Below are 17382 nucleotides of genomic sequence, written 5' to 3'. Positions count from 1 at the left end.
GAATGGTCCTTCTGTGAATAACAAAAATTTGAATTAATTGTAAGATTATCAACAAATAGCTAATTGCATATTTACATGAATCCTAAGAGTACTTACATCCTGGATTTAAAAGTTAGTACTATGTAAAATGACTACTCCCTGCTAAGAGAACGTCGTATTCTTTTTGGATACAAATGTGTGCATTGTCTCTGTGGTAGAATCACTAGTGACTGAAGAGTAGACTGGTAAGCTATTTGCCTTTTCTTCCCTTCTGTAGCTGTGTACGATCGAATGCGAGCAGACCAGAAAAAATTTGGTAAGGCAGCATGGGCAGCAGCAGTGGAACGTATGGAAAAGCTTCAGTATGCAGTTTCTAAGGAGACACTGCAGTTGATGCGTGCTAAAGAAATCTGTTTGGAGCAGAAGAAACATGCACTCAAAGAGGAGGTAATTTTTCATACTGATAAACAGAAAAATGAAACATGCAGAAAAACCCCAAACTTTAGGAGTGTTGATGTATGTAAAAAAAACTCCACAAAACATCAAAACCCAGACTTGAAAATCATTATTTCTCCACTTCTAATAATAAAAGTGTGTATTCAATATTTTGCTTTATACTTTATGCCATGTTAGACAAATTGAGTTACAACATACGTGTGGTGGGTTTTGTGCTATTTATTTATATTTTATGTTCACCTTTTCCTGGTTAGTGAACCAAGAAGATGGGTTTTACTGTTAATGTTTACCCCTATCCACTGAGATGAACAAAATTAAGAGAAGGTGTAGGACGGAAACCTGCTGCTATGTAATCTCCATACTTAAACTCTTAGAGGCGTGACCGCCTTTTTCAAATAGTTCTTGGCATTCTGGATGGAAGGTGTGTGAACATTAGTAAATATACAGATGACCAGCCTGTTCTACTGCACCCTTTTTGTTTCTGCTTACCCTAATTATTAAGGCAGTCTTCCAGAGGGAGTTAGCTAAATAAAGCCTTCCCAAGGAAGGAGTATATGCATTGAACTGCGTTTAAGTGTCTTAGCAGAAAAAACACAACATTTATTGGTGTTTATGACACCTCCTCAAAAGCAAAAATGCTGCAAATCCTTCTGAAAATTTGCTATCATATGGATATTCAGCGCTAGGAACTTTCTGCTGTACATAATTCACATTCCGTCCCATCACTTGCTTGTTTTTAGAGCGCTTTTCAAATTTTTCAGCAAAACTTGACTAAACCAGTGGCTCTGTTATGAAAAGGTTTTTCAGAGAGCTCATGACTTTAACACTGCATAGATTGGTAGGTTTTAAGCCTGATAGACTGTGTGCCTATTTTAGGAGTTTCTGTAGAAGACAGCTTGATCTGCAAGGAGGTAGAGTACATGTAAGACCCAGAGCGTGAAAATAAAGAATTTGCTCTCTTTCAATGCTCTTCATATTTAGAAAGCCAAGAGGTGTCTGGAAACCCGAGTTTTCAGGCTGCTGCTATCCTTAACTAAGAGTTGGTAAGAGAATCCAGCAGTACTGTTTGGAAATACTGTATTTAATATGTTCATGTATGTAAGGCAGCCATGCATCATCTTTTCCATAGCACATCATATTTTCCTCGCAGTGGACACCTTGTGTGATTTTTTTTTTTTTTGGAATGACATCTCGGTCTGGTAAATGAGCATTTGATTGTTTTGATGTGCCGAAGCATAGGAAAAGAGGTTCATTGCAGTATACTGGGGGCTCATGGGCTCTGAACTAAGAGGTTGGGGCTTTTGGGGAAAGAAATGAGGAAGATCTATCTGATACACATGTGGGCATGGTGCTTTGGGATGATGTATTACAAAGCACAGAGAGCTTAAAACATGGTGATGGGGAGATAAGAAGACCAACTTATGTTTTGAAAGATCTTTTTTTGCTTCAAGAATGTGATAGCCCTAATAAGCATGCAAAGTTGAATGTGACACACGTGACTAAGAATCCTATATTGGAGAGTAGGTGTTGCAGTATTATCATAAAGAAAATACTTTTTAATTAGGTAGGCTGGTTTATTTGGAGGAGAGGACAGTAAAAAAAAAAAAAGAAAACAGCAACAAAATATAAAAACATAATGCATGTTCTCCTTTAAGCTTAAAAAGTTAAGACCTTCCTGCTGTGGTCAGGTACGTAAATTTGCTCTCACTGAGTAGGAAAAGGAAACACATGGGAAATAATATACTTGTTTCTCTTACACTTAATTTCCTCTTCTCCAAATCTAAACCTACTGTGCTGATTGATTTTTAAGAGAGACAGTAAAAACGTCCTTGTTTTTATAGTTTTTTTAAATATTAATCGAGCACTTTTTTGTTTCCTAAAATGATTTGACATGGTAAATATCTAGAAAGCTACTATATTTTTCAAGTTATTATGATATGACAATCGTTTGTTTAGGTGATTAGTTTAGTTACAAATTTCTTTATGTTTGACAACTGAATATGATAGCCCTATAATTATCTGTGTTAAAAAAATAATCACTCCAGACAAATTACGTTGCACTTTTTTGTTTTCCTGATTTGTTCCTTTTAAGTTTCATGTCTTGTTCTGAAATTTGTTTGAGGAGAATGATGAAAACATTCATTTTGAGGTAGACCAGAGTCTGCTTTCGTGAACTGGTTGCCAAGTCTTGTCCTCATGACAGTAAACAGAAACATTAAACCAGAGTGAGAATCCTTTGTAATTCTTGAAGTATGTAAAATAGTTTGGACAAATGGAAGTGAGTGACTGGAGACTTAAATTCCAACAAGTCCCATCTTGTATATGTAGGATTCAGTAACTAGTCATCTCTCCTTTTAGAAGCATAGAGTTTAGTTCCAAAGATACACGTCAGAAACAATTTTTAATTTACGTTATAAATGTTGTGCAATATTTTCATTTTAAAAAAAAGAATATTCTAACAAAGTACTGCTTGTTTTTTTAAATAATGTTTCATAGTTTTACAGTTGTAGGAGTACTTTACTTTCCTGTAATTGAGCCTGAATCAAACATATATTGGCCTCGATTTACTTTGAAAATTTAAGCATATCTTGCCTTTTCTGACTGTCATTTTAATTTTGCCTGAGTTGGATGCATCAGCAAAAATTAGAATTTTATTAAGGATTCTATTCAAGAAGGCATGAATAGCTATTTCTGCAAAATGAATCTGTTTTTAAGAAATGGACAATGGTTTTGGTACAGATGCAACATAGTATTTTTTTTAAAGATATGCTTCACCTTGGTAGTTTTCATTGTATCTTTTTAAACCTTTTTCTTTCTGGGACAGCTTTTTTGAAAGGCTAGGGAAGAAGCTGAAGTTGGGAAATCTTTGAAAATTTATTTAAACATATTTGAAATATAGTTAATAACATAATAGGAATGCATGTACTTTCTTCACTTTGAGTGTTCCAATTGGCAAACTAAAATTGGTTGTAAAATTTATAGGGTTTTTTTTCTCCAGCTAAATAAAAAGTTAAAAAACCCTTAAAAAGAAAAACTAATAATAAGTAGTAATTTTTTTTAAATAGTATTGAAAACAGAAGGCTTTCAGCACCCAAAAGAAATTAATGGGCTGCATTCTATAGACAAAACTTGGGCATCATAGTTAGTTTTTTAAATAACACACTGAGACATTATTAGAAAATTACTTACTAGTTATGGTAGCCTACTTGGGACTTAACGGTTATCAAAACCCACATAAGTTCTTTTGATATAACAACATTAGAGCATAATTTAGTTTTATACTTTTTTTCCCAGATAATGACTGGGTAATCTATTTTAAAGAGTATTAAAGAGGGCAAACCATAGCATTTGAAGAGACTTCTTTATTTGAAGGATTTTCTGCATCACTGATATTTAGTTCCCATTTGCTGAGAGACAGAAAAGGATCAGGTATTCATAGTCACAGATTCACTGCAGTGTTAACAAATCAGAGCTGAAATACCTTCTCTGACAAACAATTTTGCTCCAGTTTTCTGAGCATATAAGATAAAACCAGGATATTCCTTTAAAAAGGTTAAAATGCTCATGGAACTAATTTAGCACAGTTTGAGTTGAGTATTAAGATGGAAGGAATAACATTTCAGAGCAAGGACCGAATCTGGCTGTTTATGAGGACACTGTTCATGTTGAGCAGGTTGTGTGTGGATTTTTGAACATTTAGTCTTGGAAAACATACAAGTTTATAAAAGCAGTGGTGTACCCTTTTCATGGAGAAAAGGTGTTTTTTTTAGGGTCTGAAATTTTTCTGATTGCCTAGGATACTAATTGTGAGTAATCATCTTAACCTTATTTTTTTTAATGTTACTGTATCCTGTAGTATCATGGCCTGACTATAGTTGACTGATCATACTTAATTCGTTGGATGAATGCTTCTGTTCCACAAGTTGCTATGTATGAGAGCCAGCCTTCTATCAGTGGTCAGAGTACTCAGTGTTTCCCTTAAAATAATTTAGAAATTACTTAAAATTATTTTCTGTTGACTTTGAAGATAGCCTTACATACTAGCACTTTAAGAGACCTGAGGGTTTTTTTCTGGATTTTACTCTGTTCTTCTGAGATTTCTCAGCAGCAGTGATCAATGAAAATCCGTACTTAAACTAGAAGAACAGTCAGGATTTACATGGGGTGGATTGAAACATGACTTTGTATTCTGGCTGAACAGTTAGCAGATTACTTAAGATACTGAATAAAAGAAAAATTAATAATAGCAATTAATATGTATTGCTAGGAAAAAACTAATACAGATTTTTACTGTGAACTGCAGGTTAATTACTTTTTAAATCATAGGATCCTGGAATAGTTTGGGTTAGAAGGGACCTTAAAAGTTCCAACTCCCCTGTATGGGCAGGGATGCCTCCCACTAGACCAGGTTGCACAAAGGCCTGTCTTACCTGTTCTTGAACACTTCCAGGAATGGGGCATCCACAGCCTCCCTGGGCAGCCTCTTCTCATGTCTCACCACCCTTACACTAAAGAATTTCTCCCTAATGTCTAACCTAAATTTACCCTCTTCCAGTTTAAAGCCATTACCTCTTGTCCTATCACTGCTCTCTCTGGTGAGAAGCCCCACCCCAGCTTTCTTGTAGCCCCTTCAGGCACTGGAAGGCTGTTATGGGGTCTCCCAGAGCCTTCTCTTCTCCAGGCTGAACAGCCTCAGCTCTCTCTGCCTGTCTGCATAGGAGTGGTGCTCCAGTCTTTAGATCACTTTCGTGGCCCTCCCTGGACTTGCTCCAAGATCTCTATGTCCTTCCTGTGTTGAGGGCTCCAGAGCTGTACACAATACTTCAGGTGGGATCTCATGAGTGCAGAGTAGAGGGGCAGAATCACCTCCCACGACCTGCTGGCCACGCTTCTTTTGATGCAGCCCCGAGGACACAGTTGGCTTTCTAGGTGGCAAGTGCACATTGCCTGCTCATGTTGAGCTTTTCATTGACCAACACCCTCAAGTCCTTATCCTCAAGGCTGCTCGCATTCCATTCTCTGCCCAACCTGTATTTGTGCCTGGGATTGTGCCAACCCAGGTGCAGGACCTTGCATTTGGCCTTGTTGAACTTCATGAGGTTGGCATGGGCCCACCCCTCCAGCTGGTCAGGGTCTGTCTGGATGGCATCCTTTCCCTTCAATGTGTCAACCATACCACACAGCTTGGTGTCATCTGCACACTTGCTGAGGGTGCATGTCACTGACAAAGATGTTAAACAGCACTGGTCCCAGTACTGACCCCTGAGGGACACCACTCGTCACTGTTGTCTATCTGGACATTAAGCCATTGATCACTACTCTCTGAATGTGACCAAGCAGCCAATTTCTTATCTGCTGAGTAGTCCATCCATCAAGTCCATATTCTCCAGATTTTGAGACTAGGATGTCATGCAGGACAGTGTTGAATGCTTTGCAGGAGTCCAGGTAGATGATGTCAGTTGCTCTTCCTTTGTCCACTGACTCTGTGACCCCATCATAAAAGGCCACCAAATTTGTGGGGTATGACTTGCCCTTGGTGAAGACAAATAGTTTGCCACCAACCATCTCCACATTTTCTATGTGCCTCAGCAGAGCCTTCAGGAGGATCAGCTCCATGATCTTGCTAGGCACAGAAGTGAGACTGACTGGTCTGTAGTTCCCTGGGTCTTCTTTCCTTCCCTTACTGGAAATGGGGGTATGTTTCCCGTCTTCCAGTCAGTGGGAACTTCACCAGACTGCCATGACTTTTCAAATATGATAGATGGATCTTGTCAGGTTCCATGGACTTGTGCACTTTAGGTTCTTTAGATGGTCTTGAACCTGCTCTTCTCCTACAGTGGGGTGGATCTTCCTTTTCCCTGTCTTTGCCTGTGCCTTCTGTGACTTGGACAATGTGGCCAGAACTCTTACTGGTGAAGACTGAGGCAAAAAGTTGTTCAGTACCTCAGCTTTCTCCATGTCCTGCATGATGAGGTCTCCTGTTTCCTTTTGGAGAGGGCCACATTTTTCCTGTTCTACCTCTTATCACTGATGTACCTGTAGAAACCCTTCTTATTACTCTTTATGTCCCTGCCCAGGTTTAACTCTCTCTGGGCTTCAGCTTTTTCTAACCTGATCCCTGGCTTCTCAGACAACTTTGTATTTCTCCCAGGCTCCCTGTCCCTGCTTACACTGTCTGAAAAGTTACTTTTTTTTAATCTAAGTGTGTCTAGGAGTTCTTTGTTCATCCATGCAGGTCTTCTGGCATTCTTGCCTGCCTTCCTCTTTGGATTGCGTTGCTCCTGGGCTTGGAGGAGGTAATCTTCAAATATTAACCAGCTTTCTTGGGCTCCTTTCCTGTCCAGGATTTTATTCCATGTTACCTTACCAAGCAGATCCCTAAAGCGGTTGAGATCTGCTCAGTGACAGCCAATGAGAATGACCATCATCTTATAAACTGGTAGCAAGGCCATTGAGCCACCAGTGCAACAGCAGTATGTCAAAAGGAGAAGTGTTAGTGTCACTGCACGTTGACTTCTGACATTCTTCTTCACCTTGTATCCATATGTTTCTGATCGCCCGAGAAAGATTAGTTCTAACTGGAGCTACCACAGTGATGGCAGGTACAGCGAGCCTGATTTACAAGAGAAGCTGAAGTTGTTTTGACAAATAAAATAAAGGCTGCAATGATACAAAACTGGTCTCCACAAAAATAGGGGAGTTGGGCCTAATAGCAAATAGGTATTTTTTGCAATAGGAGAAGGGGCAATTGTTTTAAGCTGAAAGAAGGTAGATTCAGACTTAGATAAAAGGAAGACATTTACTACTATTAGGGTGGTGAAACACTGGAACAGGTTTCCCAGTGAGGTGGTAGATGCCCCATCTCTGGGAATAGTCAAGGTTAGATTGGATGGAGCTGGGCCTCTGGGCAACTTGTTCTAGTTGAAGATGTCCCTGCTCAAAGCAGGAGGTTGGACTTGATGACCATTAAAGGTCCTTTTCAGGCCAAACTATTCTACGATCTTATGAAAAATACTAACAGGTATAAATAATTGGCAAGAGCAATGAGTGTTGCTGTTCAATACAGGTGCAAGTGCAAATGGCAGTATCTGATTGTGTATACATTGGAAATAAGGAAGACATTTTCTGACAGTTAGAACAGAGTATCTGACACAGAATTCCAATGGGACAACAAGCAGAGTTTTGTGGAAGCTTTTTGTTTTGTTCTGTTTTTACAAAAGCAGAATAAGAACAACAATAACAACATGGAAATTATTTTAAAAATTCAGTTTGTTAAAGCAGTTAATTTTAGATTTGTCCAAAAGGATTCCATGGCAGTGGAAGCTGGATTTGATAGCCTTTACTTTGGTATTCCATGTATAGGTATTTGTCTATTACTTCTGTCATTTTTCTGTTTAATGTGTGCGTTCATCATTCTTGTTGGAGGCGTTCTGTTTTAACCCGTTATATATTTATTACCAGCATGTGGTTATGTAGATGATACAGTTCTGCCTTAGAACCATTGAGAAACCAAAGTTCCTCCTTAAGTTCTTCACTTACTATGAATGAGGCAAAGAAGATCATAAACATTATTACTTGAATTAGGGCCAGAGAGATTAAATTACTTGCTTGAGTTAATGCAGGAAGTTGTGGCATAGCAGGAGATTGAACTCAGATCTCCTCATTTACAGTTCTTCGTCTGACTGCAAAATGTTTCTTTCCTTTACTGTTCTCACAGTGGAGTTCTTCATGTTTCTTTCACCGCATCAATCAGCCTGTGACCTACCAAGGAAGCAGCAATTTAGTAATACAGATTAGAGAGCAACTTGCAACATTAAGAATTTCACCACTCTTAGCTTTTTAACAAAAAATTATTACAGAATTTTGAGTTATCATATATATAGTATCTCACAAAGTTGTAGCATAAAAGTTTTAAATTAAAAGTCCCCACTTTTCTTTTTCATGAGGGTCTGTTACGTGGCTAGGATATCTGCCTGAGAACCTTATGATAATGGTAACTTCCTATTGCTGTTACACCTGAAAACTTCATAGTTGTTGCACCCCTAAAACAGACTGGATACTTGGCAGCATCTGTGATGTGTGCTTGTAGGGCTAAGATTCAGTTGTCATGGAATCATAGAATGGTAGGGGTTGGAAAAGACCTCTGAAGATCATTAAGTCCATCCCCTCTGCCAAAGCAGGATGACAGGGCGGGTCACACAGAAATGCATCCAGACAGGTCTTGAAAATCTCTAGAGGAGGAGACTCCAAAACTCCTCCAGGCAGCCTGTTCCAGTGCTCTATCACCCTCAAAAGTTTTAAATCCTGTTGAGGTGGAACTTCCTGTGTTCCAGTTTGTGTCTGTTGCTCCTTGTCCTATCACGGGGCACCACTGAAAAGAGACTGGACCATTCTTCTTGACACCCACCCTTCCGATTCTTGTAAATTAATAAGATCCCCTCTCAGTCTTTTCCAGACTAAATTGCCCCAGGTCTCACAGCCTTTCCTCAGATGGTAGCTGTTTTAGTCTCTTAGTCATCTGTGTAGCCCTTCAAGGTGTTTGTAGCACTCCCTAACATACAGGGTGACTGCACCGCTCCTCCTTCCTTGCCAATCCCTTCTGAAGAGCTTGTAGCCCTTGATTACAAAACTCCAGTCATGTGAGTCATCCCACCACGTTTCTGTGATGGTGACAATAAAACAGCTTTTGTGGTACACCGTGGCTTCCAGCTCCTCTTGGGTTTTGCCCATGCTGTATGGAATTTGTAGATGCACTTCAGTTGGACTGATGGTCCCACTGTCTTTTTGTGTGGATAAGTCCTAGTTCCTAACTGGCTGTTCTCAGGCACTTCCCTGGTAACTAGCTGGCCTGTGATCCATGCACCTATTGTGTCATATTGGTTGTTTCTTTTGTCATTTATTTGTCACACGTTTGACACAGAAAAGTGCTAATATATATTTAACTAATTTAATCTAGATCTTTTATTTTCCTCTGTGAAGGACTCCAGAAGCAATGTTAGGTTGTCATTACAAGATCAGTGCATGTAATTATCCTTGTTCCCACCACATTTCAATATATATTCCCACCTCAGCTCAGATTTAATGATAGTTTTAACTGCGGTTTTCTAGATGCTCTTAGCAAAAGAACTTTTAGACTTATTGGACTGAATATAAGAAAATACTAATTTCATTATGTATCTTCAGAGAGTCAAGTAGTAGAGTGGTAGGTATGTTTCACACTATGCACTATATGACTTTGAAGAGGAATCCAATGCCATGGATTTTTTAATTGCCATATAGAAGAAGTGTTAGATATTAAAGATGTCTGAAAGTATGTGCCTGATTAAAAGCTATCTTCTGCTCTTGATGTGTTCAAGTGTAACGCATTACTTTTAGTGTACCAGACTGTCGCTATAGTCATGATGTGCGTTCTTTTGTACTGGAGTTGTTTGTTTTTCTGTTATTTTTTTTTCTCTTTCCATTTAGATGCAGAGCCTGAAAGGTGGTACAGAAGCCATAGCCCATTTGGACCAGTTAGAAGCTGATTATTATGATCTACAGCTTCAATTATATGAAGTGCAGTTTGAAATCTTGAAATACGAAGAGCTGCTGCTGACAGCACAACTTGAAAGTATCAGAAGACTGATGTCAGGTGCTGTATGCATTTTAATTAAAATGCGATCTGTAAAAGATAATTCTCTTTGTAAAAGTCTAGGAAAGCCTGTGGGCATTAAATGAAAACAGATTCTTTACAGTGTGAAGAGCTGGATGTTTTAACATAAGTACCATTAAATTCAAATGTACACCTGTAAGGTATATCCATACACATACACAAGTTTTGGTCTTGTTCACATTACCTCAGTTTGGAAATAAGCATTTAAGGTACTATGTAAGTTTTGGAAAACTGAGTTCAGGGAGGAGGAAATGTCTTAATTACTGAACCTGTCTCATTAAAAAATTGCATTGGTATTATTCTTTTATTTGAAGTGAAGAAAGCATTCCTGTAAATAGAGTCTTTCAGCTAAGCTTTGAAGCTTGTTGTATTGCCATCTCACTGACTTAGAGCAATGATACAAACCTTATGTTTTCATAATCTACTGTACCTTGTGTACTTAAAAACTATGAAAATGGTACAGGTAAACAATTGATTTGAAACCAGTTCTGTCCTTTGTACCTTTCTATAGTTAATTTTTTTATTCACACAAGCTGATTTATTGTTTAGTCCACAGAACTTGCATAGCAAATTTCATTAGGGGTAGAAGAAGTCACTTTAAGAAGAAAGATTTGAAGCTGGCTTCTATTGTGAGTTGCCTGTAGAAAAAGAAAAAAAAAAAAGTGTCACAGATCGTTCTCCCTGTCAAGTGAATCTCCTCCTTTTAGGCTTGTGATGGCAACAGATCTGATTGGAAAATCAGACATAAATTTTGCTACTGAAGACATAGCTGGTTTTCTTACCTGCAGAGCAAAGGAGATGCCTTGAACAGGAGGCTGAGAAGAATTGTGTATCAAAATCCTACTGCTTTGATGTAGTTATAGCAAAATATGCTACTTGTCACTACTGTTTCCTTCTGAAATCTTAAAACCAAACCCTTAACCCCCAAACCTGATACAAAAATAAACAAAGACCCAGTCAGCTAAACCACCAACCCTCTTCTTCCACTAGGGCAACAGAATTGTTCACTGTTCTGGCTTCCTTTGCTGTTTTCAATTTGTAAAGTATTCTTTAATACAAAATTCAAAAGTTGTTCCTTTCTATTAAAGACAGCTGTCTATGCTAGAAGGAATTAATGTTTTTTAAAAAGCTATTAGTTTATATCCTAAGTTAGCCTTAGGACAGAGATTTAAAAACACAGTTCTTAAATGTGTGGGAAGTTTGTTCAAAGGATGAAGTCGCCTCTTTGCACCTTACTTGTGGAGAGGATGGAACAATTAATGTGAAGAATGTGACAGTAAAGTGGCTTCATCTCTTCAAGGATGTTGAGCACCTTATCTGAATTAAAGCATCTAAAACACATAGTGGTCTTTTAATATGTGTTCTTTCCTGTGCAAAGAGAAAAGAATGGTCTGCTATATCTTCTGTTATGCCTTTTAAAGTGTACTTAGAGTCACTAAAGTAATAGACTTCTAATTGTGCACATCTGCTCATGCTGTTCTTTACTCTTTGACTATATTTGTTCTGCAGAGATATTTCAGAGAGTTTTGGATTCTTATTTTGACTTAAGAGACATCAACAGTACTGCTAATGAAGTCCCAACAGAAAATTTTGAGGGCATTATTTAATTTGACTGCTAGTTGGTTGTAAACTAGAACAAAAATGTTTTATTTTGCAAATTAAGCACACTGGATCTGAAAAATATCAAATGCTAATAGATTTATTGTATTATAAACAATAGTAGCAGTTTCTTAATGTCATTAACCAAATACCTCCAGTGAAATTCACAGAATGTTAGAATTTTGAATAATATTATTGTATCCATACAGAATATTTATACATCCTTTTAAGATGTGGTGGATGCATTGCTGTCAGGAGATAATCTGATAGTAGGCCCCTGCTTTGATTGGAGGGTGGGTTGAATGAGTGCAAATGGTGTGGATAGTATTTAAAAAGGAATTATTCTGATTGTGTTATTGTAAGTAGTTGAGTCACTAGAAGCTTAAACACTTACCAAATTCATAGGCATTCAAAAACTATTTTTCAAAAACACTTGGAATGTTTTATAGAGGCTGCAGGAGAGTTGCCCAACTGTTGCTTTTGTTGTGTTGTGTGTTTTTTTTCAAACATTAAACCAGAATTTAATATTATGATTTAGAACGGGTAGATTTGACTGGTTTGCAGCTGAGGTATAGGGGCTTCACTTGTAAATTCTGGTCTTTTAACTTTGCATGTGAGTGATGTAAAGTAAAATTGATGTGTAAGTTCTCCCATTTTGTAAGACCATGGCAAAATATAATTGTTGTTAGCCATAAGTTTTAATTTTACTCACTGATGTCTCAAAGTGGGTTCTACTGACTTGGAAGTTTTACACATGGATGAAACTTAATGTGTTTGTTTGGGTGGGTGTTTTTGTTTTAAATGAACACTGAAATTAAGAATCTAGTAGGTCTGGTTGTGTTATTTATATTTTTTTTAAGTTTAATATAGTGCTGTGCTTTCTTTTCTGGCCCTGCCATGTCTTCTGCTGAGCTGAAGTTAGCATAACAAACAGTTTTGGTTGCAGCAGAGACTGTGTGCACAAGTAACATGAAACGACAACAGCTTTTAAAATGGACAGGGTACTGAAAAAACACCCTGCTCTTCTCCTCAGATAATCTAATAGAAGCAGGAGGAAGTTACAGTCTCCTGAATGTAGTGATGAAGTTGAGAAGGTTTGGTAATGCTGCAGAGTAGACAGACACTTGACAGTCATGCCAGCTGTGTCTGCCTGTTTCAGCCAGCAGTAATGCATATCCTTCTTGTAGTATTACAAAAATATCCTACTTGGTATGATCATGAAATAAGGAACAAGAGACCTTTCCTGCTTCTTCGTCCTAGCTTTCTGCAGGAATTTATAATTATCACTCTTTCCTTCTTGGCAAGAGATGAGAAGGCAGCATTCAGGGATGAGCTCAGAGTTGTACTGAATGCTTCATGCAGGAGGCTGAAAATAATGAGCGTTGATAAAATATTAGTCATTACCTCCTTTCCAGGCCTGTATTGCTTTGAAGGATTGCCTTAAAGTTACCCTCCCTCTTCTGCCTCTGAGCAGAAGCAGTGACTGGGAGGTTAAAAACCTAAGAGAAGATTTTTGATGTTTTGTTGTCTGAATCTTCTTTCATTAAATTAAAAGGAGGTTATGGCAAAAGAATCTCATGCCAAAGACTACAGAAAGAATCTGTATATCCTGAACTTTGTAGTGAAGACCAGAGGATATTACTAAACGTTATCCCTCCCCTGTATTACTTAAAGAGAATCAAAGATGCGTGTGGTCATTGTGTGATCAAGTTAGGGTACAGACACAATTGTGTGTTTACAGTTGCATTTGTTTCTTAATGCTTTGAACTCAGCTGAATACCATGCTGTGCTTCACTGGTATTGATTTCTGTTCTTCATATAAACTTTAAAACCCTACAGTGCTTTGCTGTTTACTGCTTTTCCTCTAAACTTTTGATTTTTTTATAGACCTTTGAAAGGATGATGGCATTCTTCTGTATTAAATCTAGCGGGTCAGTGGGGAAGTTTCTGTTGAACAAAACAAAATTTTAATAAAATACAAACTATTGATTTGGATTTTTCATTTCTGGTGTTTTAAAACAGAGAAGAGAGACGAAGTGGTGTACTATGACACTTACGAAAGTATGGAAGCCATGCTTGAAAAAGAAGATATTGCAACATCTATACTCTTGCAAAAAGAGGAGCTACAAAAGCTACAGCAAAAAATCCGCCAGCTGGAAGCAAGGCGTGGACGTATTTCAGCCAAGAAAGCCTACCTCAGAAACAAGAAGGTATTATTAAATTGTAAATTTGTAGCATAATTAGCTAATTTAATAAAACTTCAGAAGATTTCATTTCAGGTACAACTTCCAGGTGTCCCAAAATTTTAATGGATAATATTTACTAATTAATAAAAGTTGTTACAGACAACCAATTATAATAGTATGTATTATTAAATTGATATATTTAAGATTAAGTTTGCCTTCTACTTAAAAAAAAAATCTTTAATGACTTTGAAGTCAACAAACAAACTTATTTCTATGAATTAATCAGAGTGCTTTCATGTGGGAAGTACATACTAGAATGCATGATTTTAGAGAGCAGTTTTATGTATATTTGGGTAAGAGAATTTTCATGATTGTTTCTTCACTAATATGTTCTATTGTCATTCTCTTACCTCATCGTTTTAAACTTCTGCATGTGTAACTGATACTCTGTATTCAGTAGATAAATATGAAATCCAGTTTATATACTTAAGTTGTGAAACTAGGTGTGCTATTTAGAACCACTTTACTTTTTATGCATTGTACGATTGGGATGTTATGGAGAATATTGTTATAATATAGGTAATGTTTGAATTGTGTGTCAAGTGTATGTAAATATGTTAATTCCTGTTTTACAGAATTACTTGTTTATTGTTCTCTAGCAGTTTGCACTTACATGACTCTGCATTATTAATGAATGAGAAAGCTTGATGAGTATAATAGATCAAAGTTCTGAGAAAGCATTGTAGCACTTATTAAAAAACAGGTTTCCACCTCACACTATATACAGTAAGACTGTGCAGAAGTCTTAGCTGGAACCTCATTCTAGATTGGGATCATCAGGGGTTGGTGTGTTTTTGTGTTCCCAGTCATGCCCCTTGATGTGGAAGATGACCCCTTTATATAAACAGTTGTAGTAGATTGAGGATGAAGCCTTCAGGTCTTGCCTCCCCTTCATAACTAATATATACATTTCTGTACCTGAATCTGAAGTCTAACAGAGGAAACAGATTGGTAATTGATAAAATTTTATATTTTGGAATTTTTATATTTCTTCAGTCACTGTCCTGTCTCTGCAAATAATGAGTATAAAAGAAATCTCACCTGTTAGCCTGCTATGGGAAGTAGTTTGCTCAGAGTCATTGAGTTAGTTTTATGTGAGTTTGTAAAAAGAAAAAAATATCAAGAAGCTGGGCTGTTTAATATTTTAAGCAAAAGGTCCTATCTGTCATGTAATGATAATTAATATTGGCTACATTATAATAAGCTATTTTCTCCTGAATATGAAAAGACACTGCTGGCAAATAACAGAGTGCACAAACCTGTTTAAAAGTGACAGCCTGGTTGCTGTTCTGTACTGAGCTGACAGGAGTTGAGTAGTTAAGAAGCAACTGAAACAAGAGTAGACATTTTTTAGCATGCTTTCTTATCTGTATAATGAACTACTCACCTTCACTTGTTTTAAGCTTATGCTATGATAAAATACCTTGGTTAAGCTGAAGGAATTAGTTCTACGCTGTAACAGTAGTTGTAGTATGTCTACTTGTGCACTGAGACGTCATGCGAAGTTGCTCATCTGGGTCTGCATGCAGGAGTAGTATAGCTGTGTCTGCTCCATGTTGTTCTGGAGGAATGGGGCTATACTGCTTTCAGGACCTGAGGTTATGTCTCCATGTGGAACTTACTGCTGAACATCATTACAGTGTGGACTTCACAGAGCTCTCAGGACCAGTTCCAACTCTACTAATTTCATTGCCCAGAATAGCATTATCTGCAGTTGAGTGTTCCAGTGAAATACTTAGCATTCAGCTTCTAAAGAAATAATGGATTAGGATAACATGTATTCAAATGAAGGATTTTTATTTGGGTGAAAAGGATAGGCAGAATCAGTGGTGTGATATTTTGAGGCACTTGTGCAGAAAAGAACATAGCCTTTTGATGTATTGAGATGTTTACTCTAGGTGCTGTTATTACTGCTGAATAATGTAGAGCCCTACTAAGCTTAATAGTAATTACCTGAAAATCAAGACTCCTCTGGTTTTGATTCAAACATAAATGAGCTTTGTATCTTGATTGAGCATTCTAGTGATACTGCAAAACATTGTTAATGAGCACTCCTTAAAAGTGCCTGATGTGGGTAGTTGCTGTTTACAAAACTGGGAGGAAAAAAAAGGGTTCTTGCTTTGATGAGTTTGCAGTTTAAGTTAAGCAAAGGTAGATACAGTATGCAAAAGCAGACTGGAGATGGTGAGAATGAGCACAGTGATGACTGCTAAATGGATAAAATAATGTCTTTTTGAAAGTGCGTTTGGAAAGTACATACTGTGTGGTACATTTTTTTCTCAAAGTCTGTTTCAATTAAGAAACACTATTGAACTGAGATGGGAATCTACTTAATGCTTTTCAGATTGTATTCCTGACCATGTTTGTTTCAGCAAAGTATCTTAAAACAGAAGTGTAAACAAGTGTTCTATTATGGATTGGGTTGGTGAGGTTTTGGTGGGTTTTTTTGGTGTTTGTTTTTTTTTTTCCCCCCACTTTGTTAGTTCTGCAATTAAATACAAAAAGCAAGCTGTGCGGTAAGTAGTGTGTATCATGGTCTTGTGATATACTTAGATACCGAAGTCCTTGCTTCTTATTAGGTTTTTGGCAACTGAAGATTCCCTCAGGAGTATGACTTCTTTCTAGCAGCAGATACAATGATTAAGGAAACAGTAGGAAATTATTCTTTATAATAATTTTTTATTTTTCAGAGGAGGTCATTTCATCATCCAGGTATTTATAAATGTTTCCTGTTGAGGATATAATGAAGTGAAAGGGAGTAAATTGCTCTGTGTAGAATAAGACTGTATGTAATATAAATACAAACTTCTTTGACTGTAGTCTCTATTGATTTTGTTTTTCAGAAATTCCTTCCCAGTTTTTTGCAGTTGATGCTTTTATGTTTTAATGATGTCAAATAATTGTACCAAGCCTTTATTTAGAAACTTTTGCTAAAGGTTCATTATAAACCTGATTCAGTTGTGCTTCTGAATAACTGAGGCAGCATTTTTAAAATTTATGGTTTTATAGAAGTTGATGTTCTTTCACTGGACTACCATGAATATAAACTCTTTATTTTAATTTTTTATACAAACCCATTTGCATTTGTTAAGCAGTAATTTCCTGATGTTCCTTTGTGTTGATGACAGTGAGTTAAGTTACGTGAAAGTAAGATTTAAATAGTGATCTCATAATTTTTTTTATTCCTTGAAAACTAATTATGGATTTTTCAAGCAGAATATTGATATTGTTATCCCAGACTACCCCCTAGTGGCTACCTAGTAGTAATAATTCGGTTATCTTCTAGAACAAGCACCTGTTTTATTAGGAAACTAGATTTATAGCAAAGACTTAAGGTAAATCTGATGATTTAGAATATGTCTAGAAAAGATATCTTTGGAAAAGTACAGTTGTGAAGAAATGGATTTATTTTAGATCCAGGAGGAATATACATCATCATGAGCAGAGTGG

The 17382-nt window shown here is 37.1% G+C and overlaps 2 protein-coding genes across 3 annotated transcripts in view; one reads left to right on the top strand and one right to left on the bottom strand.

Annotated features, from left to right (window-relative positions):
• The window catches only part of JMY (junction mediating and regulatory protein, p53 cofactor), a 68513-nt gene that overhangs the window by 34914 nt on the left and 16217 nt on the right, over positions 1-17382 (top strand). The window contains exons 4-6 of the mRNA XM_051643626.1: positions 257-426; positions 9901-10066; positions 13709-13896. Coding sequence (XP_051499586.1) covers positions 257-426; positions 9901-10066; positions 13709-13896 — 524 coding nt within the window. The remainder of the gene's footprint in view (positions 1-256; positions 427-9900; positions 10067-13708; positions 13897-17382) is intronic.
• The window catches only part of HOMER1 (homer scaffold protein 1), a 123429-nt gene continuing 113501 nt past the window's right edge, over positions 7455-17382 (bottom strand). The window contains exons 9-10 of one of the 2 annotated variants that reach the window (XM_051643629.1): positions 15192-15260; positions 10606-10725 (exon numbers count right to left, since the gene is read on the bottom strand). In XM_051643629.1, coding sequence (XP_051499589.1) covers positions 10633-10725; positions 15192-15260 — 162 coding nt within the window. In that variant the 3' untranslated portion in view covers positions 10606-10632. Of the gene's footprint in view, positions 8197-10605; positions 10726-15191; positions 15261-17382 lie in introns of those variants that run through there. The other variant, XM_051643631.1, reaches the window with a different exon arrangement.

This window comes from Apus apus, chromosome Z (genome assembly GCF_020740795.1).
Source record: "Apus apus isolate bApuApu2 chromosome Z, bApuApu2.pri.cur, whole genome shotgun sequence".
In the NCBI taxonomy this organism is placed as follows: domain Eukaryota; kingdom Metazoa; phylum Chordata; class Aves; order Apodiformes; family Apodidae; genus Apus; species Apus apus.
This window is presented reverse-complemented; position numbering and strand designations above follow the sequence as displayed.